We start from the raw sequence: 23,767 nt of genomic DNA, 5'->3' as shown, positions 1-23,767 counted from the left end.
ACAGGGTGCAGGATAACGCAACACATGGGACAGGGTGCAGGGTAACGCCACACACGGGACAGGATGCAGGATAACGCCACACACGGGACAGGATGCAGGATAACGCCACACACGGGACAGGGAGCAGGATAATGCCACACACGGGACTGGGCGCCTCCTGCTGCAGGCCGCCACATGGTACAGGGCACAGGATAACGCCAAACACGGACCAGGGCCTCCTTCTGCAGGCTGCCACACGGGAGAGGGTGCAGGGTAATGCCAAACACGGACCGGGCGCCTCCTGCTACAGGTCGCCACACACGGGACAGCGCGCAGGATAACGCCAAACACGGGACCAGGCGCCTCCTGCTGCAGGCTGCCACATACAGGACAGGGCACAGGATAACGCCAAACATGGGACCGGGCGCCTCTGCTGCAGGCCACCACACACGGGACAGGGCGCAGGATAACGCCAAACATGGGACAGGGTGCAGGATAACGCCACACATGGGACAGGGTGCAGGATAACGCCACACATGGGAAAGGGTGCAGGATAACGCCAAACATGGGACAGGGTGTAGGATAATGCCACATATGGGACAGGGTGAAGGATAACGCCAAACACGGAACAGGGTGCATCATAACGTCACACATTGGACAGGGTGCAGGATAACGCCAAACATGGGACAGGGTATAGGATAACGCCACATATGGGACAGGGTGCAGGATAACGCCAAACACAGACCGGCGCCTCCTTCTGCAGGCTGCCACACGGGAGAGGGTGCAGGGTAATGCCAAACACGGACCGGGCGCCTCCTGCTACAGGTCGCCACACACGGGACAGGGCGCAGGATAACGCCAAACACGGGACCAGGCACCTCCTGCTGCATGCCTCCACATACAGGGCAGGGCGCAGGATAACGCCAAACATGGGACCGGGCGCCTCTGCTGCAGGCCACCACACACGGGACAGGGCGCAGGATAACGCCAAACATGGGACAGGGCGCAGGATAACGCCACACATGGGACAGGGTGCAGGATAACGCCACACATGGGACAGGGTGCAGGATAACGCCACACATGGGAGAGGGTGCAGGATAATGCCACATATGGGACAGGGTGCGGGATAATGCCAAACACGGGACAGGGTGCAGGATAACGCCACACATGGGACAGGGTGCAGGATAATGCCACATATGGGACAGGGTGCGGGATAATGCCAAACACGGGACAGGGTGCGGGATAATGCCAAACACGGGACAGGGTGCAGGATAACGCCAAACATGGGACAGGGCGCAGGATAACGCCACACATGGGACAGGGTGCAGGATAACGCCACACATGGGAAAGGGTGCATGATAACGCCAAACATGGGACAGGGTGTAGGATAACGCCACATACGGGACAGGGTGCAGGATAACGCCAAACACGGGACAGGGCGCAGGATAACGTCACACATGGGACAGGGTGCAGGGTAACCCCACACATGTGACAGGATGCAGGATAACACCAAACACGGGAGAGGGTGCAGGGTTACGCCACACATGGGACAGGGTGCAGGGTAACCCCACACATGGGACAGGGCACAGGATAACAACACATATGGGACAGGGCGCCTCCTGCTGCAGGCCGCCACACATGGGACAGGGTGCAGGATAACGCCACACATGGGACAGGGTGCAAGATAATGCCACACATGGGACAGGGAGCAGGATAACGCCACACACGGGACCGGGCACCTCCTGCTGCAGGCCGCGATATGGTACAGGGTGCAGGATAATGCCAAACACGGACTGGGCGCCTGCTGCTGCAGGCCGCCACATACGGGACAGGGCGCAGGATAACGCCAAACACAGGACCAGGCGCCTCCTGCTGCAGGCCGCCCATACAGGACAGGACGCAGGATAACGCTGACGTCGACCCTGGTTATCTTAAATACCTTGATCTACACTCACTCACTGAATCCCTCCTCCCTCTCACAGATATAAGTTCCCTACACAATGCGGATGACGCTGCCGCTCTATATAACACCACAATAGCTGTAGCTTTGGAATCTCTTGCCCCTCTCACACATACCAAAGTCAACAGACTGCCGTGGCACACCAGCCTGACCAAAGAACTGAGGCGAGATTCCAGGGCTGCTGAGCGGAGATGGAAAAGATCCCACTCCAACGAGCACTTCATCGCATTTAAACAGTCTCTCACTACTTTCAAGACCACACTCGCCACAGCAAAACAAACCTACTTCTCATCTCTCATATCCTCCCTGTCTCACAACCCTAAACAGTTATTCAACACCTTCAATTGTCTCCTCCGTCCTCAGCACCTCCTCCCTCCCCACTCATCTCAGCTGAAGACCTTGCCTCATTTTCAAGCAGAAGATTGAGAACATCAGAGAGTTAGTCGACAACCTCCAGAGCCCTTCCAACTGCCCAGCCCTCCTCCTCCAAAACAAGCTTCACCACCATTACAGAAGATCGACTCTCCACTCTACTCTCAAGATCGCATATCACCACCTGTGCACTTGACCCGATCCCATCCCACTTCATCCCAAACCTCGCCACAGTCTTCAGCCCAACCCTAACCCATCTCTTCAACCTATCACTAACAACTGGTGTTTTCCCCTCAAGCTTTAAACATGCCTCAATAACATCTACCCTCAAAAAGCCCTCTCTTGACCCATCCTCTGTATCTAGCTATCGCCCTATATCCCTTCTCCCCTATGCCTCAAAACTACTGGAACAACACCTCCATCTTGAACTGTCCTCCCATCTATCTTCCTGCTCCCTCTGCGACCGCTTACAATCTGGCTTCCGGTCACACCACTCCACTGAAACTGCCCTAACTAAGGTCACCAATGACCTATTAACCGCCAAGAGCAAGCAACACTAGTTTGTCCTCCTCCTCCTGGACCTGTCCTCTGCCTTTGACACAGTGGATCACTCCCTATTACTACAGACCCTCTCATCCCTTGGCATCACAGACTTGGCCCTATCCTGGATCTCGTAATACCTAACAGACCGGACATTCAGCATCTCCCACTCACACACCACCTCCTCACCTCGCACCCTATCTGTTGGAGTCCCACAAGGTTCAGTTCTAGGGCCCCTGCTCTTCATCTGCAACCTGGGACAGCTCATAGAATCTTACGGTTTTCAGTATCATCTGTATGCTGACGACACAGAGATCTACATCTCTGGACCAGATATCACCACCCTACTAACCAGAATCCCTCAATGTCTGTCCGCTATTTCATCCTTCTTCTCCACTACATTTCTAAAACTTAACAAGGACAAAACAGAATTCATCGTCTTTCCCCCATCTCAAGCGACCCCCCCAACGAACCTATCCATTACAGTAAACGGCTGCCCACACAGCTCCCACAAGCTCGCGGTCTCGGGGTAATCCTTGACACTGATCTCTCCTTCAAACCGCATATCCAAGCCCTTTCCACTTCCTGCCGCCTTCAACTCAAAAATATTTCACGGATCTGTACATTCCTAAACCAAGAGTCTGCAAAAACCCTAGTCCATGCCCTCATCATCTCCCGCCGCGACTACTGTAACCTCCTGCTCTGTGGCCTCCCCTCAAACACTCTCGCACCCCTCCAATCTATTCTAAACTCAGCTGCCCGACTAATCCACCTGTCCCCCCGCTATTCCCCGGCTTCTCCCCTCTGTCAATCACTGGCTCCCCATTACCCAGAGACTCCAGTACAAAAGCCTAACCATGACATACAAAGCCATCCAGAACTTGTCTCCTCCATATATCTGCGACCTCGTCTCCCGGTACTTTCCTGCACGCAACCTTCGATCCTCACAAGATCTCCTTCTCTACTCCCCTCTTATCTCCTCTTCCCACAATCGCATACAAGATTTCTCTCGCGCATCACCCCTACTCTGGAACTCTCTACCACAACATATCAGACTCTCACCTACCATCAAAACCTTCAAGAAGAACCTGAAGACCTACCTCTTCCGACAAGCCTACAACCTGCAGTAACCACCGATCGACCAAACCACTGCACGACCAGCTCTACTCTCGCCTACTGTATCCTCACCCATCCCTTGTAGATTGTGAGCCCTTGCTGGCAGGGTCCTCTCTCTTCCTGTACCAGCTGTGACATGTATTGTTCAAGATTATTGTACTTGTTTTTATTATGTATACCCCTCCTCACATGTAAAGCGCCATGGAATAAATGGCGCTATAATAATAAATAATAATAATAATAAATACATGAGAAGAGTACACAGGGCAGTGGAAAGCCAGAGTTCTTTTTTATTTCATGTGAACATATCAAGCACTGGGCCTTCATTACACAGTCAAGGATAACGGGCCGATGACGCGTCCTAATGGAGCGGACCTCCGAGGAAAAGCCATGCAGGCATGGCGCAAGCAAGGCTGTGTGCATGCTCCTAAGTATAATGCCATGTATATGGCGGAGACTTCACCCCCGGCTAAGGTGATCTCTATGCAAATGTTTGGGTATCTGTCTGTGGACGTGGTTATACAGAGCTCAGCATAAGTGAGTACACCCCTGTACTATCAGTACATTATATATACAGCGCTCAATATAAATCAGTACACCCCTGTACTATTATTACATTATATACACAGAGCTCAGCATAAGTGAGTACACCCCCTGTGTTATCACATTATATATACAGAGCTCAGCATAAATCAGTACACCCCTGTATTCAGTACACTATATACACAGAGCTCAGCATAAATCAGTACACCCCTGTATTATCAGTACATTATATACAGAGCTCAGTATAAGTGAGTACACCCCTGTATTATCAGTGCATTATCTAAACAATGCTTAGCATAAATTAGTACACCACTTTGAAAAGTAAGATTTTAATCAATATCTCATGGAACAGAAAAACAATTTCCACATTTTTTACAAGACTGAGTTACATACAGTAGAACATTTTTTAACCCCAGTGGACAAGTGTCTCCTGATCCGACAACCGGACCCCTATGTACTGGAGACAAGTTGTCAGCACTCTTCCTCCAGCTTCCAGGCTCTGCAGATGGAGACAGATGGACGCTGTAATGTGTCACCACCTTGTTCCTTGCTCTACATATTTATATCAAGCACTGTAAATATAATGCACTGATAATACAGGGGTGTACTCACTTATACTGAGAACTCTATATATAATGCACTGAGCATACAGGGGGTGTACTCATTTATGCTGGGAACTCTATATACAGCTCTGGGAAAAATGAAGAGACCACTGCACAATGTTCAGTTTCTCTGATTTTCCTCTTTATATTTTTCAATAAAATGTAAGTTCTTCTTTTATTCTATAAACTGCTGACAACATGTCTCAGAAGTTCCAATAACAAAACAAAATGCATTGCTTGCAGACCTCAAATAATGCAAAAACCAAATTCATAATCATTTAGAAACAACAATACTAATGTTTTACCTCAGGAAGAGTTCAGAAATCAATATTTTGTGGAATAATCATGATTGTTAATCCCAGCTTTCATGCGTCTTGGCAGCTTTCCACCAGTCTCTCACACTGCTCCTGGGTGACCTTATGCCACTCCTGGTACAATAATGTCAGCAGTTCTTCTTTGTTTGATGGCTTGTGACTGTCCATCATCCTCTTGATTATATTCCAGAGGTTTCCAATGGGGTTCAGGTCTGGAGATTGGGCGGCCATGACAGAGATTTAATGTGGTGGTCCTTCATCCACACCTTGATTGACCTAGCTGTGCGGCATGGTGCATTGCCCTGCTGGAAAAACCAGTCCTCAGAGTTGGGGAACATTGCCTGAGCAGAAGGAGTCAACTGTTTTTCCAGGATAACTTCGTATCAATACCTGGTCGTCTATTGGTTAGACGGAGACCTGGAGAGTCTTGCACTAACTGTGAAATTTGGTGGAGGATCGGTGATGATTTGGGGAGGCTTCAGCAAGGCTAGAATTGGGCAGGTTGTTCTTTGCGAAGGACTTATGAATCAAGCCGCATACAAGGTTATCCTGGAAAAACAGTTGATTCAATCTGCTCAGGCAATGTTCCCCAACTCTGAGGACTGGTTTTTCCAGCAGGACAATGCGCCATGCCACACAGCTGGGTCAATCAAGTTGTGGATGAAGGACCGCCACTTCGCATCTCTGTCATGGCCAGCCCAATCTCCAGACCTGAACCCCATTGGAAACCTCTGGAATGTAATCAGGAGGAAGATGGAGAGTCACAAGCCATCAAACCAAGAAGAACGGCTGACATTATTGTACCAGGAGTGGAATAAGGTCACCCAGGAGCAGTGTGAGAGACTGGTGGAAAGCTGCCAAGACGCAGGAAAGCTGGGATTAACAATCATGGTTATTCCACAAAATATTGATTTCTGAACTCTTTCTGAGGTAAAACATTAGTACTGTTATTTCTAAATGATTATTAACAGTGATGAGCAAGTATACTGATTGCTCGGGTGATCTCCGAGTATTTGTTAGTGCTTGGAGATTTAGTTTTTGTGGCCTCATATGTATGATTTACAGCTTCTGGACAGCCTGAACACATGTGGGAATTCCCTAACAAACAGGCAGTCCTCACATGTATTCAGCCTGTCTAGCAGCCGTGAATCATGCAGCTGCGGCAAGGAAAACTAAATCTGCGAGCACTAACAAATACTCGGAGACCACCCGAGCAATGAGTATACTCGCTCATCACCAATTATGAACTTGTTTTTTTGCATTATTTGAGGTCTGCAAGCAATGCATTTTTTAGTTATTTTGACCATTTCTCCTTTTCAGAAAATAAATACAAAATGTATTGCTTGGAACTTCGGAGACATGTTGTCAGTAACAATTTACATTTTACTCAAAAATATAAAGAGAAAAATCAGAGAAACTGAACATTTTGCAGTGGTCTTCATTTTGGCCAGAGCTGTATCTACTGTACGGATAATATAGGGGTGTACTCATTTATGCTGGGCACTATATTTATAGGCTGTAAATACATCTGTGGGCATAATTGTGCCTGGTATCACTGTACATACAAATCGTGTAGAAGAATGTTAATATAATATTCATCTGCAGAAGAGGCCGAGGACACAGCTGCATAGGAAGGTCAAAGACACGGCTGCGGAAGAGGCCGAGGGTATAGCTAAGAGGAGGCAAAAGATACAGCTGCAGATGAAGCCGAGGATATAGTGACAGAGGAGGCAGAGGATACAGCTACAGAGGAAGCAGATACAGCTACAGAGGAGGCCGAGTGTACAGCTACAGAGGAAGCCGAGGATACAGCCGTGAATGTGCTTCTGACAGAGGATTTAGCTTTGGGAAGTGGCTACAGCTGGTGATCCACATGAGATTGGTCAGTCCACATAGGAAGGTTCTACGTTACGGCTCTGATGAGATTCCACAATAACAGCCCACATTAGATTGCGTCCACGTCACAGTCCAGAACGGTCCACAGAAACCTTGCACACAGTTCTTCAGATAGGGTACGATAATGTGGGGTTATACACAGCCAGGACAGGCCGGGTGGGCGCAGAGTTCACATTCGTCCATGGCAGCTTCTACTGTAGGAAAGTATGAGATGTGAGTTACACATAAGCAGACATCAGAAGACGATTTCCTGAGGTATACCTAAACTGTGCCATAGGACACTGTGCAGCAAGTCTTCATGCCCTGTGGACTTTTCCACATTTTTTCACGGTACACCCAGAAACTTAAATGTATTTCAGCAGAATTTTATGTGATACCAACACAAAGTAGCAAGTATTTGTGACATGTAAAGGAAGAGTTTTTCTAAATATTTAAAAAATACAAATTTGACAGTTGTGAGGTGCATTTGTATTCAGCCCCCTATAGTCTGATGCCCCTAAATAAAATCCTGATAGACCAGTCATCTCCAGAAGTCACATTAGTACACTGCGTCCACCGGTGTGTGATTTCTCCTCAGTATATCTACAGCTGTTCTGTGAAGGCCTCAGAAGTTTGTGTGAGTCACAAAAACCGAGGAGCCCACCAGACAGGTCAGGGATAAAGTTGTAGAGAGGAGTAAAGCAGGGTTAGGTTATAAAAAATAGCCCAAGCTCTGAACATCTCACGAGCACTATTCAATCTATCATCCAAAAATGGAAGGAGTATGGCCCAACTGCAAACCTCCCAAGACATGGGCGTCCACCTAACCTGACATCCCAAGCAAAGAGAGCACTAATGAGAGAAGCAGCCGACAGGTGCATGGTCACTGGAGGAGCCACAGAGATCCAAAACTCAGGGGCCAGAATCTGTCCACAAGACAACTATTCGTTGTATACTCCACAAATCCGGCTTTTATGTGGAAGAAGGGGCTCTGGTCAGATGAGATTAATCCCTTCATGACCGTTGGATTTTCCGTTTTTCCGTATTCGTTTTTCACTCCCCTCATTCCCAGAGCCATAACTTTTTTATTTTTCAGTCAATTTGGCCATGTGAGGGCTTATTTTTTGTGGGACAAGTTGTACTTTTGAACGACATCATTGGTTTTACCATGTCATGTACTAGAAAATGGGAAAAAAATTCCAAGTGCGGTGAAATTGCAAAAAAAGTGCAATCCCACACTTGTTTTTTGCTTGGCTTTTTTGCTAGGTTCACTAAATGCTAAAACTGACATGCCAGTATGATTCTCCAGGTCATTACGAGTTCATAGACACCTAACATGACTAGGTTATTTTTTATCTAAGTGGTGAAAAAAAATTCCAAGCTTTGCTAACAAACAAAAAAAAAATATTGCGCCATTTTCCGATACTCGTAGCGTCTCCATTTTTCATGATCTGGGGTCGGTTGAGGGCTTATTTTTTGCGTGCCAAGCTGGCATTTTTAATGATTCCAATTCGGTGCAGATATGTTGTTTTGATCGCCCGTTATTGCATTTTAATGCAATGTCACGGCGACCAAAAAAAACGTAATTCTGGCGTTTCTAATTTTTTTCTCGCTACGCTGTTTAGCAATTAGGTTAATGCTTTTTTTTATTGATAGATTGGGCGATTCTGAACGCGATGATACCAAATATGTGTAGGTTTGATTTTTTTATTGATTTATTTTGAATGGGGCGAAAGGGGGGTGATTTAAACTTTTATATTTTTTTTATTTTTTTCACTTTTTTTTAACTTTTTTTTTTACTTTTGCCATGCTTCAATAGCCTCCATGGGAGACTAGAAGCTGGCACAACTCGATCACCTCTTCTACATAGCAGCGATCATCAGATCGCTGCTATGCAGCAGAAATGCAGGTGTGCTATGAGCGCCGACCACAGGGTGGCGCTCACAGCTACCGGCGATCAGTAACCATAGAGGTCTCAAGGACCTCTATGGTTACTCTGCAGAAGCATCGCTGACCCCCGATCATGTGACTGGGGTCAGCGATGTGCTCATTTCCAGCCGCCTGGCCGGAAGCGCAGGTTAAATGCCGCTGTCAGCGTTTGACAGTGGCATTTAACTAGTTAATAGTGGCGGGTGAATCGCGATTTCACCCGCCATTCACCCGCCGCTGTTGCGGGCACATGTCAGCTGTGGGCTCACTGCCCGGAGCCCGCATCAAAGTGGGGGTTCTGACCTCGGACGTACTATCCCGTCCGAGGTCAGAAAGGGGTTTAAAGTCCATGCCAGAATTTTTTTTTTTTTTGTAGACCAGTGTTATCAGTCCCATTCACATCCAGGAGAGGGGGGATGATTTTTTTTTTTTTTCATTACTGGTCATTCGTGTACTTTGCCGTGGGGGAAATAAGTATGTGATCCCTTGCTGATTTTGTAGGTTCGCCCACTGACAAAGACATGAACAGTCTATAATTTTAAGGGTGGGTTAATTTTAACATTGAGAGATAGAATATCAAAAATAAAATCCAGAAAAATCACATTGTATAAATTATATAAATTAACCCTAGAACGCATACCCATAGAAATCTACACATTCACACACCTGGGGCCTTTTAGGCCTGTGTGCAAATAACACAGAATAACTCAAATAAAAATACTTTTCAAAATTTATTTTACAATTGCAAGGTAAGGATGCATTCCAACTAGCGCTGGGGTCCGCCAGGAGGGGATCCAGAGGTGGTTAACTCCTGCCTGACCAGATCGGGGAGCAGAAAGCAAACCCCGACCTGGATCATGACAGCTAGGACATTAAAAATGGGTCGTGGCTGGATCTTCCAGCAAGACAATGACCCAAAACATACAGCCAAGGCAACAAAGGAGTGGCACAAAAAGAACCACAATAAGGTCATGGTGTGGCCTAGCCAGTCTCCAGACCTTAATCCCATAGAAAACTTATGGAGGGAGTTGAAGCTCCAAGTTACAGCCTCAAATTGTTAATGATTTAGAGATGATCTGCAAAGAGGAGTGCAGCAAGATTCCTCCTGACATGTGCGCAAACCTCAACATCAAAAAACGTCTGACTGCTGTGCTTGCCATCAAGGGTTTTACCACCCAGTATTAAGTCTTCTAAACCCTTAAAATTATAGACTATTCATGTCTTTGTCAGTGGGTAAACTTACAAAATCAGCAAGGGATCAAATACTTTTTTCCCCACGTAACACTTGCTGTCAGTCCGTTCTCCTCGTGCTGTCCGTACACTCTATGCTTCCAGTCTCATGTGTGAAGGCACCTTCTTCCAACAGCGATTGTAAGATCTCTCCACAGGTGATCAATGGAATGGACTCATTGCTGCCACTTCAGAACTCTTCAGCGCTTTGTTTCCATCCATTTCTGGGGCTTCTTGATGCATGTCTGGCGTTATTGTCCTGCTGGAAGACCCATGATCTAGAACGTAAATCCAGCTTTCTGACATGGGGAATAAGATTGTAACCAAAAATCCTTTGGTAATCTACAGATTTCATGATGTCTTGAACACAGTCAAGGCAGCCGGCACCAGGGGCAGCAAACCATCCTCAAAACATCTTTAAACCGACTACCATATTTGACTGTAGGTAGTGTGTTCTTTGTGAAACATACGAAGAAAGAACAAACAAAAATGAACTAATAAGAAGTAAGTTTATTAAATTCTTTTTTTTAAGAACGGGGGTTATACAGAGGAAAAAAAAGATAATAAAACAGGGGTAACCATAGAATGTGGAACCGAAGATCAGAGGTGCAAAGGTAAGTTCAAAATGCCTATGTGAAGAGTAATAGTTAACATACGTATATGGTTTAAGTACCTGATATAATAAAGAAGAATCTAAAACCACCAGTGAACATGAACACATGCAAAAAAGAGATGGCAGAGGGAACATGTAGATGGTTATGTCATTACTTGAGACCTGTGGTGCCACTACCCCTACGAGTGTTTCGGCTGAAGTGCCTTCTTCCGGGGGAGTCCAACAATCAGGATCTCCATGGATGTGTTGTGACTGTCACACAGCCGCCACATGCAGCTGAAGCGCTGAACAACTGATTATCAGGAGCACTCCAGGTATCCGATGCAGCTATTCAGTAAGCACTACAGCTACTCGGATAACCTCGTATCCAAAGCTATTCGATCAACCCTAGCTGTAAACTTCCTGATTATGTGGCACACTATGGACAAAGGAACATCAAGATCTCTGGAGATGGACTTCTAAACTTCAGATTGTTCAACAATTTTGGTTCCCAAATGCTCAGACCATTCTCTTCTCCATCTGTTCTCCCTGCTTAGTGTGTCACACACAGACACACAATGCAAAGATTGAGTCAACTTCTTCCCTTTTTATCTGGTTTCCGGTGTGACTTTCATATTGCCCAAAGCTGTTACTTGCAGCAGATGAGTTGGAACGAGCATGACTTGCTTGAAACAAAACTGTTTGCCCACAATTTTGGAAAAGTGCCAACAATTTTGTTTTTTTTGTGTTGTTTCAATACAGACACAAAGGAAATAAACACGTCTATAGCAAAATGTGTAACTGCAATCATTTTTTTGGAGAAATACTTTATTTGCTGGATTTATTCTAAGTGAGCCAACACTTTTGCCCATGACTGTAGATATCTGGCAGTTATATAACTTCACAACACCCCATATATTCTAAAATGGCACCCTTTATTGCTGTGTATGTTTACTTTATAGTCCAGCTTTTTAAGCTTCTTTCGCCTAAATTAAATAAATTATTGAAAAAAATGACATGGTTCCCCATTTTTGACGACCAGCAAAGCTAAAGCAGACAGCTGATATTATCGAGTTCGGAAGACCCATGGCCATTGAGTGCTTCTCAGTCTAAAAATACCAGTGGTGAATCTGCTGTTTTTGTGGAGTTTGTGGTCCTGGTGCCGTATCCCCTGCTGTAGTTAAGTTTAACTTCCCTGGTTCTGTCTTGTCATTCTTCCTTTCCCTGTATTGATACCAGTTAGTGCACCAGCCAGGGAATAGTGAAGTGACAATTAGGGACTAGGAACGTGACAGCGACAAGGGGGGGGAGGAGGACCCACATAGGGTGTTAGGGGAGCTTAGGGAAAGGGTCAGGTTGGGTCAGGAGGTGTCCCATCCCTTGCTCCCTACTGTTAGGGAGGGAAGACCCTATTCCATCCCGTTGTTGGTATATCCTGTGTCGATCATGATACCACCTCTCCATTAGTAACAGAGCTTGATGCCAGGTGTGATTTTTGATAAGTCACAGCTGTTATCAGCTCCAAATACCATTACTCTGATTGCCATCATACCAGGGCAATCGGAAGGAGCAGGAAATTTAATGCGATGGGCCACTTCTGGGGCAGCTGCAGGCTGTTCTACAACCATGGACCTTCCCAGCCTGGTAATGTCAGCTCACAGTTGTCTGCTTTACCTTTGCTGGTTTCATAAAACACAAGGGACACAACGTATTTTTTTTTTAATTATTTATTAGGTTAAACAAGGATAACCACCCTATGGCGCCACATGAAAGGCATTAAAGGAAGGAAGTTTATTATATATAGGGGCCTTGTAAAATTATATACCGTATATACTCATGTATAAGCAGAGGTTTTCAGCACTTTTTTGTGCTGAAAACTCCTCGGGTTATACACGAGTCATTGTCCTAGGGGGTTGGCGGGGGAGCGACAGGAGCCGGCGGCTGTCACATCACACTCACCCACTCCTCACACGATCGCTGCAAGTCTTCCCTGCATCACTGTTGTCCCGGCGAGGCAGCTTCTTCCTGTGTTCAGCGCTCACGTGGTACCGCTCATTAAAGTAATGAATATGGACGCGTCTCTACTCTCATAGGCGGGGAGTGCATATTCATTACTTTACCGAGCGGTACCATGTGACCACTGAACACAGGAAGAAGCTGCTGGTCCTGGGACAACGGAGATGCAGGGACGTGCAGCTACAGCGCGAGCAGGGTGAGGAGGGGGGGGTGTGAGGGGAGCCACGCCCACAACAGGGGGAGGACAGAGGAGCCACGCCCACACAACAGGGGGAGGACGGAGGAGCAACACCCACACAACAGGGGGAGTACGGAGGAGCCACGCCCACACAACAGGGGGAGGACGGAGGAGCCACGCCAACAACAGAGGGAGGACGGAGGAGCCACGCCCACAACAGGGGGAGGATGGAGGAGCCCTGCCCACAACAGGGGGAGGATGGAGGAGCCACGCCTATAACAGGGGAAGGATGGAGGAGCTGCGCCCACAACAGGGGGAGGACGGAGGAGCCACGCCCACAACAGGGGAAGGTCGAATGAGCCACGCCCACAACAGGGGAGGACGGAGGAGTCACGCCCACAACAGGAGGAGGACGAAGGAGCCATGCCCATAACAGAGGGAGAACGGAGGAGCCACACGCACACAACATGGGGAGGACGGGGGAGCCACGCACACAACATGGGGAGGACGGGGTGACCCACTCACACAACATGGGGAGGACGGGGTGACCCACTCACACAACATGGGGAGGACGAGGGGAGCCACGCACACAACAGGGGGAGGACAGAGGAGCCACGCACACAGCAGGGGGAGGACAGAGGAGACACGCCCACAACAGGGGGAGGATAGAGGGGCCACGCACACAACAGGGGGAGGACGGAGGGGTCATGCACACAACAAGGGGAGGACGGAGGAGCCACACACACAACAGGGGGAGGACAGAGGGGCCACGCACACAACAGGGGGAGCAAAACATACCAGAACAGGGACAATACATACCTGGCTTATACTCGAGTCAATAAACTTACCCAGTTTTCCGTGGCAAAATTAGGTGCCTCGGCTTATACTCAGGTCGGCTTGTATACTCGAGTATATACGGTATCTACTTATTTATTCTATCATCTATCTATATCTTAGATAATATTGCTTTATTAGTTTTGTAAACACATTTTAAGTTATATAGAGTTACTGTATGTAAAATGTTAAAAATGCATTGCATTTGGATGATAGGCGAGAAAAAAAAATTGCACACTCACATGACATATAAAGTGACATACGTAGGACACTCGTCCAACTTTTCAGGATAAGATTCGGAGCAATTTTTTTTTTTACAGGCTGATGTTAGCGAACCCTAAAGGAGAACTTTTTAAGTAAATGCAAAACGATATGGGGTGAAAAACTAACACTGCACATCACCCTGAAAACACCATCCCCACCTTCACATGTGGTGACAGCATCCTGCTGTGGGGGCTTACCTTCAGCAGGGGTAGGGAAGCTGGTCAGAGGTGATGGGAAGATGGATGAAGCTACAGGTCAATCCTGGAGGAAAACCTGAGAAAGGTTGCAAAAGGCTTGAGACTGTGGCATAGATTCACCTTCCAGCAGGACAACGACCCTCAACATCCTGCCAGAGCTACAATGGAGGGTGTAGATAAGAGAATCTTCCTGTGTGTGAACAGCGCAGTCACCGTCCAGACTGAAATCCCAGAGAATCTGTGACAAGACGTGAAAATGACTGATCACAGACGTCTCCATCCAATCTCACTGAGCGAGAGTGCAAAGAAGAAGGGGCAAAATGTCACCTAGATGTGCAAGAGACAGACCCCAAAAGACTGCAGCAGTAATTGCAGTGAAAGGTGGTCCAACACAGTATTGACTCGGGTTAAATACAAATGCATCTCACAATTTTCATGCTTTTAAATATACAGAAAACCTGGCATCATGTCCTTTACCTTTACATGTCATAAATACTTGCTTGGGGGACGTTGGGGGGGCTGTGATGTCAGGGGACGTTGGGGGGCTGTGATGTCGGGGGACGTTGGGGGGCTGTGATGTCGGGGGACGTTGGGGGGCTGTGATGTCGGGGGACGTTGGAGGGCTGTGATGTCGGGGGACGTTGGGGGGCTGTGATGTCGGGGGACGTTGGGGGGCTGTGATGTCGGGGGACGTTGGGGGGCTGTGATGTCGGGGGACGTTGGGGGGCTGTGATGTCGGGGGACGTTGGGGGTCTGTGATGTCGGGGGACGTTGGGGGGCTGTGATGTCGGGGGACGTTGGGGGCTGTGATGTCGGGGGTACGTTGGGGGGCTGTGATGTCAGGGGACGTTGGGGGGCTGTGATGTCAGGGGACGTTGGGGGGCTGTGATGTCGGGGGACGTTGGGGGGCTGTGATGTCAGGGGACGTTGGGGGGCTGTGATGTCGGGGGACGTTGGGGGGCTGTGATGTCGGGGGACATTGGGGGGCTGTGATGTCGGGGGTACGTTGGGGGGCTGTGATGTCAGGGGACGTTGGGGGGCTGTGATGCAAGGGGACGTTGGGGGGCTGTGATGTCGGGGGACGTTGGGGGGCTGTGATGTCAGGGGACGTTGGGGGGCTGTGATGTCAGGGGACGTTGGGGGGCTGTGATATCAGGGGACGTTGGGGGGCTGTGATGTCAGGGGGCGTTGGGGGGCTGTGATGTCAGGGGACGTTAGGGGGGCTGTGATGTTAGGGGACGTTGGGGGGCTGCGATGTGGGGGGACATTGGGGGCTGTGATGTCAGAGCACGTTGGGGGGCTGTGATGTGAGGGCACGTTGGGGGCCGGGATGTGGGGGGACATTGGGGGCTGTGATGTGGGGGGACATTGGGGGGCTGTGATGTGAGGGGACATTGGGGGGCTGTGCTGTGAGGGGACGTTGAGGGTACAGGAACACGTGGCAGTCCCGGCTCTCCTCACCTGCACGGGTCGGTGTCGGACAGGACAGGCTGATGAGTTGCTCCGCTGACCGCACATCGCATAAACTCTGAAGTGCAGACGCCACTGCAGAGAGTCGAGACATAACGCGCAGAATCTGGCGCCAACTTCAGCCAATCACGACTTGCAAAAGTGGCCAGCCGACCAATGAGCTCCAGGGACAAAAGTGAGGTGTGCGTGACAATGTGATGCGCGAGAGCCGCATGGGGCTGAGTCTGCGCATATCAGAGTCTAAAGCATAGAACGGAGTGAGTGCGCATGACATCAATCCGGCGAAGGCGGGAAGTATGACAGCGCGAGTGAACTGATACGTCATCACTGTGTATTATACGTCATGGATGATCTGAAAACGTCATCACTGTATACGTCACAAGGTGATCCCCATGCGCTCTACGTGTCTGTTGTATAAGGTAGGTGAGGATTATCGTGTGACATTACTAGTTGCGTTCTGTATGATATATGAGGGTATCAGGTATTATATAGGGGTACATGTGATATTACTATTCTGAGGTAATTATTGTACTGTAGGATATACTACATGTGAAAGTATCAGGTATTATATAGGGGTACATGTGATATTACTATTCTGAGGTAATTGTTATACTGTATAATATAATACATGTGAGAGTATCAGGTATTATATAGTGGTACATGTGATATTAATATTCTCAGGTAATTATTGTACTGTATAATATAAAACATGTGAGGGTATCAGGTATTATATAGTGGTACATGTGATATTACTATTCTGAGGTAATTATTGTACTGTATAATATAATACATGTGAGGGTATCAGGTATTATATAGGCGTACATGTGATATTACTATTCTGAGGTAATTATTATACTGTATAATATACATGTGAGAGTATCAGGTATTATATAGCGGTACATGTGATATTACTATTCTGAGGTAATTATTGTATTGTATGATCTAATACATGTGAGAGTATCAGGTATTATATAGTGGTACATGTGATATTACTATTCTGAGGTAATTATTATACTGTAGGATATAATACATGTGAGAGTATCAGGTATTATATAGGGGTACATGTGATATTACTATTCTGAGGTAATTATTGAACTGTATGATATAATACATGTGAGGGTATCAGGTATTATATAGGGGTACATGTGATATTACTATTCTGAGGTAATTATTATACTGTAGGATATAATACATGTGAGAGTATCAGGTATTATATAGGGGTACATGTGATATTACTATTCTGAGGTAATTATTGTACTGTATGATATAATATATGTGAGGGGTATCAGGTATTATATAGGGGTACATGTGATATTACTATTCTGAGGTAATTATACTGTATGATATAATATATGTGAGGGCCGGGGTACCAGGTATTATATAGGGGTACATGTGATATTACTATTATGAGGTAATTATACTGTATGATATAATATATGTGAGGGGTATCAGGTATTATATAGGCGTACATGTGATATTACTATTCTGAGGTAATTATATTGTATGATATAATATATGTGAGGGGTATCAGGTATTATATAGGGGTACATGTGATATTACTATTATGAGGTAATTATACTCTATGATATAATATATGTGAGGGCCGGGGTACCAGGTATTATATAGGGGTACATGTGATATTACTATTATGAGGTAATTATACTGTATGATATAATATATGTGAGGGGTACCAGGTATTATATAGGGGTACATGTGATATTACTATTCTGAGGTAATTATATTGTATGATATAATATATGTGAGGGGTATCAGGTATTATATAGGGGTACATGTGATATTACTATTCTGAGGTAATTATACTGTATGATATAATGCATGTGAGAGTATCAGGTATTATATAGGGGTGCATGAGATATTACTATTCTGAAGTAATTATTGTACTGCATGATATAATATATGTGAGGGGTATCAGGTATTATATTGGGGTACATGTGATATTACTATTCTGAGGTAATTATTGTACTGTATGATATAATACATGTAAGTATACAGTATAATGGGACCCATTCATTACTCCATACAGTATAACGAGGCCCGTATATTAGTTTATACAGTATAATGGGCCCCATATATTAGTCCACATAGTATAATGGGCCCTGTATATTACTCCATACAGTATAATGGGCCCCGTATATTACTCCATACAGTATAATGGGCCCCGTATATTACTCCATACAGTAGAATGGGCCCCGTATATTACTCCATACAGTAGAATGGGCCCCGTATATTACTCCATACAGTATAATGGGCCCCGTATATTACTCCATACAGTATAATGGGCCCCGTATATTACTCCATACAGTATAATGGGCCCCGTATATTACTCCATACAGTATAATGGGCCACGTATATTACTCCATACAGTATAATGGGCCCCATATAATGCTCCATTCATAAAAAGATAATCCAATAGACACTTTGGTCTTCACTCCTCTGGCGTCCTCAGCGCCTTCTGACTGTGCACAGAGGGGGCGCTGTAGTGATGTCATCTCTCCCTCTGCACTGAGACCCCACAGAGAGTCAGAAGACGCTGAGGAGACCGAAGTAGCTGACACCGTATACAGTGCTCTCTTTATGACTGTGTCTGACTCCGTTATGGGGTTCATGGTTATAATTATGCTGCTGACATTGTTACAAGGTATGACACCATTGTGCAGTGTCCATGATTGCATACTGTGAGCAGTGTTATACAGAATAGTGCTTACTGAGACTGATGAAGATGTCTGCAGGATTGTCCTCGGCGCACACCTGACGAAATTCCTCTGGGAGTACTGGACTATGGCAGGCTTCTTTGGCTGCTGCCTCCATGTCCTTCCCGAATCCGTCCAGGAAATGCTTCAACTTCAGCACTGAATCCAACATAAATGTGAACTCTCCGACCTGAAAAGCAACAAGTGTCTACTATGTCATGCTATAATATCCAAGGTGTGTGTGTTACATCTATGTATAAGAGCTCTGGCTCCCCACTCTGTGTTTATAATGGTGTGCAGCGAAATACTGACCTGTATCTGTCGTGCTGGAGATCCAGGGACCAGGAGAAGAAGGGCGCACAGCAGCAGTACGGACCTCATGTTGGCCGGTGTGTGTGCTCTCTGCCTATAATACCTTGTGTCTGCGCTGCTCAGATCACTCTGATGAAAGTTACTTATAAACTGTTTAACATGTCTTTGCCCAGTGGGCTGGAAAGCCATTACATGTCACACAGATGAGGATGAGTCTATTAGGTGCTGATAAGAGTCTTCTCTGTCACTGCCACTCCACCTTCCTATAATCACAATCCAAGTAACAGGCAGAAGATGGCAAAGGTCGCCATCTGTGACAGCTTCGTTTCCCAACTAATTTCCTGAGAGATTTCTCAGTCCTGCATGTGTCATCGCCTCATCGGTCTTATTTCTCCACATATTTACAGCAGGCATTGGTGAGGCTTGTATAATGGTCATGCACACGTCTACCAGTATCTCATCGCTATCCTCAGTCGTTATGTATATTATATGTATAATGGACGTGTACACATCTACCGGTATCTCATCGCTATCCTCAGTCGTTATGTATATTATATGTATAATGGCCATGCACACATCTACCGGTATCTCATCGCTATCCTCAGTCGTTATGTATATTATATGTATAATGGCCGTGTACACATCTACCGGTATCTCATCACTATCCTCAGTCGTTATGTATATTATATGTATAATGCCTGTGTACACGTCTCCCAGTATCTCATCGCTATCCTCAGTCATTATGTATATTATATGTATAATGGCCGTGTACACGTCTACCGGTATCTCATCGCTATCCTCAGTCGTTATGTATATTATATGTATAATGGTCATGTACACGTCTACCAGTAGCTCATCACTATCCTCAGTCGTTATGTATATTATATGTATAATGGTCATGTACACGTCTACCGGTATCTCATCACTATCCTCAGTCGTTATGTATATTATATGTATAATGGCCATGCACACATCTACCGGTATCTCATCGCTATCCTCAGTCGTTATGTATATTATATGTATAATGGCCGTGTACACATCTACCGGTATCTCATCGCTATCCTCAGTCGTTATGTATATTATATGTATAATGGCCATGCACACATCTACCGGTATCTCATCGCTATCCTCAGTCGTTATGTATATTATATGTATAATGGCCGTGTACACATCTACCGGTATCTCATCACTATCCTCAGTCGTTATGTATATTATATGTATAATGCCTGTGTACACGTCTCCCAGTATCTCATCGCTATCCTCAGTCATTATGTATATTATATGTATAATGGCCGTGTACACGTCTACCGGTATCTCATCGCTATCCTCAGTCGTTATGTATATTATATGTATAATGGTCATGTACACGTCTACCAGTAGCTCATCACTATCCTCAGTCGTTATGTATATTATATGTATAATGGTCATGTACACGTCTACCGGTATCTCATCACTATCCTCAGTCGTTATGTATATTATATGTATAATGGCCGTGTACACATCTACCGGTATCTCATCGCTATCCTCAGTTGTTATGTATATTATATGTATAATGGTCATGTACACGTCTACCGGTATCTCATTGCTATCCTTAGTCGTTATGTATATTATATGTATAATGGTCATGCACACGTCTACCGGTATCTCATCGCTATCCTCAGTCGTTATGTATATTATATGTATAATGGCCGTGTACACATCTACCGGTATCTTATCGCTATCCTCAGTCGTTATGTATATTATATGAATAATGGTCATGCACACGTCTACCGGTATCTCATCGCTATCCTCAGTCGTTATGTATATTATATGTATAATGGCCGTGTACACATCTACCGGTATCTTATCGCTATCCTCAGTCGTTATGTATATTATATGTATAATGGCCGTGCACATGTCTACCGGTATCTCATCGCTATCCTCAGTCGTTATGTATATTATATGTATAATGGCCATGTACACATCTGCCGGTATCTCATCGCTATCCTCAGTCGTTATGTATATTATATGTATAATGGACGTGTACACATCTACCGGTATCTCATCTCTATCCTCAGTCGTTATGTATATTATATGTGTAATGGCCGTGTACACGTCTCCCAGTATCTCATCGCTATCCTCAGTCGTTATGTATATTATATGTATAATGGCCGTGCATACGTCTACCGGTATCTCATCGCTATCCTTAGTCGTTATGTATATTATATGTATAATGGTCATGCACACGTCTACCGTTATCTCATCACTATCCTCAGTCGTTATGTATATTATATGTATAATGGCCGTGCACACGTCTACCGGTATCTCATCGCTATCCTCAGTCGTTATGTATATTATATGTATAATGGCCATGTACACGTCTACCGGAATCTCATCGCTATCCTCAGTCGTTATGTATATTATATGTATAATGGCCGTGAACACGTCTACCGGTATCTCATCGCTATCCTCAGTCGTTATGTATATTATATGTATAATGGCCGTGTACACATCTACCGGTATCTCATCGCTATCCTTAGTCGTTATGTATATTATATGTATAATGGTCATGCACTCGTCTACTGGTATCTCATCACTATCCTCAGTCGTTATGTATATTATATGTATAATGGCCGTGTACATGTCTACCGGTATCTCATCGCTATCCTCAGTCGTTATGTATATTATATGTATAATGGTCATGCACACGTCTACCAGTATCTCATCGCTATCCTCAGTCGTTATGTATATTATATGTATAATGGTCATGTACACGTCTAACAGTATCTCATCGCTATCCTCAGTCGTTATGTATATTACATGTATAATGGTCATGTACACATCTACCGGTATCTCATCGCTATCCTCAGTCGTTATGTATATTATATGTATAATGGTCATGCACACGTCTACCGGTATTTCATCGCTATCCTCAGTCGTTATGTATATTATATGTATAATGGCTGTGTACACTTCTATCAGTATCTCATCACTATCCTAAGTGGTTATGTATATTGTACCAGGGTCTTATGATGCTTGAGGGTTCCTTCCTGGAAGTTGGGTCCTAGATTTATTGGCCTCTGTAATATAACCGCCATCATTAACCCAGCAGCATTTTGTCTTGAGCTACCCCAGGCCCCTTAGATCCACAAAGTCTTTCACAGGTCTCTGCTCAAGAAATATGTGGAACATCTTGAGTCCTCACCCCTACCACCGCCCCCAATAATGGTTGATGGAAATCTAGAGTTTCAGATTTCGAGGATTGTAGATTATTGCCTCCAACTTCATTTCCTACAATACTTGGTGCACTGGAAGGGTTATGAGCCAGAGGAAAGGATGTGGGTTTCAGCATCAGAGGTGAATGCCCCCAGGCTGGTTCGTTCATTCTACACCTCCTACCCTGAGAAACCTGGTCCTGAGTGTCCAGAGGCCACTCGTAGAAGGGGGGGTACTGTCACGGGTGTGTAAAATGCTACAGACAGTAACTCTGCATCTGGCTGCAGAAGGTCTCTGCATTTGGCATTGCAGACGCCTTCTTAATCCTGACTTTTGGACCCATTGGCAACCTCCCTTCGGCTCTAATTGACATACATGGCCCTGGGTGTTTATAGACTCCCAGTCTGCTTCAGGGAGATGCCGGTGATATTCACATTTTCCCTTGTGAAGGCTTGGAGCTATAGCAGTCGCGGCTTACTTCCTCTCTGGTGCTTTTGGAGGACATTTGGTGTCAACTGTCTGAGTCTGCTCAAGATACGTTGCCTCCTTGTTTGTCTCCTGACTTTTTAGTGTATATTCGGGACTGACCAGTGCTCACCCACCTTCCCTATTCAGAGTCTAGCTCTAGGGATATACAGGGCTTAGGTTCCTGCTCGGCGATTGGTGTGGAACCAATTTAGGGACAGTAGGGGAGGAAGGGTGCTATTAGGGGTCTCCATTTCCCTTTCCCTAGCGTTTGGGCTTCCTTCCCCTCATGTTGCACTTAGTCTTCCCACACTGCATGACAGCACTGTGGTTTTCATGTTAACTACAGTAGGGACATGCTGTGGCTTCATGTTATACTCTGGGGGCACAGTGGTGTCATACTATAATGATGGAGCTCAGTGGCTTCATGTCATTTGGGTGTGTACATTGTGGCTTCACATTATGTCAAGGGAGGGCATGTGACACTGTGGCTTCATGTTATATTCATGAAGTTTGGGTCGGCACTGTGGTGTTATATTTAAGGGCTTCTATTGAGAAATTGAATGTATATATTTCAATAATAATAATAATCTATTTATATAGCGCTAACATTCCGCAGCGCTTTACAGTTTGCACACATTATCTTTGCTGTCCCCGATGGGACGCACAATCTAAATTCCCTATCAGTATGTCTTTGAAATGTGGGAGGAAACCGGAGAACCCGGAGGAAACCCACGCAAACACAGGGAGAACATACAAACTCCTTGCAGATGTTGTCCAAGGTGGGTTAGGACCCAGGACTCCAGTGCTGCAAGGCTGCAGTGCTATCCTCATCAATAGTCAGGCCTTAGTATAAAAAAAAAAACAACTAAAGACTTGAATCCAGCAGTGATGTGTAGATACTATGTGTTGTGCTTTTGATAGATTGGAAGAGGAAAGCCCGGAGGTAATATATTGAAATATAGCTAAAAAGTTTTGGAAACTCTGCCAAAATGGGGTACCTTATCATGTATATTATATATGTATTTTTTATATATTTTGCAGCGCTTATATAGCTATGATAGGGCCCAGCA

General features: G+C 45.7%; 1 protein-coding gene across 2 annotated transcripts; it reads right to left on the bottom strand.

Annotated features, from left to right (window-relative positions):
• Positions 1 to 6,458: 6,458 nt before the first annotated feature.
• On the bottom strand, positions 6,459 to 19,254 carry LOC143770651 (guanylate cyclase activator 2B-like). Of its 2 annotated transcripts, none has more exons than XM_077260500.1 (3): positions 19,035 to 19,254; positions 18,738 to 18,912; positions 6,459 to 7,513 (listed from the first exon to the last, which is right to left on the bottom strand). In XM_077260500.1, exons 1-3 carry the CDS (start codon positions 19,221 to 19,223, stop codon positions 7,455 to 7,457), a joined length of 423 nt encoding a protein of 140 aa, XP_077116615.1. In that variant the 5' UTR covers positions 19,224 to 19,254; the 3' UTR covers positions 6,459 to 7,454. The 2 variants fall into 2 exon arrangements, with proteins under 2 accessions (XP_077116615.1, XP_077116614.1); XM_077260499.1 differs by having other exon boundaries at positions 6,462 to 7,516; positions 19,035 to 19,242.
• Positions 19,255 to 23,767: the final 4,513 nt, after the last annotated feature.

This window comes from Ranitomeya variabilis, chromosome 4 (assembly GCF_051348905.1).
Source record: "Ranitomeya variabilis isolate aRanVar5 chromosome 4, aRanVar5.hap1, whole genome shotgun sequence".
NCBI lineage: Eukaryota > Metazoa > Chordata > Amphibia > Anura > Dendrobatidae > Ranitomeya > Ranitomeya variabilis.
The sequence above is the reverse complement of the archived record's forward strand: the minus strand, read 5'-3'. Positions and strand labels throughout refer to the sequence as shown.

Bases quoted from the DNA above. Each gene is read 5' to 3' on its own strand.
- LOC143770651 (XM_077260499.1), bottom strand. From the start codon at position 19,223: ATGGCTTTCCAGCCCACTGGGCAAAGACATGTTAAACAGTTTATAAGT. The intron at 18,913-19,034 runs GTCAGTATTTCG...GTTGCTTTTCAG, and splicing joins CTCCAGCACGACAGATACAG to GTCGGAGAGTTCACATTTAT. The intron at 7,517-18,737 runs GTAAGCACTATT...ACTTTCCTACAG, and splicing joins AGACATCTTCATCAGTCTCA to TAGAAGCTGCCATGGACGAA.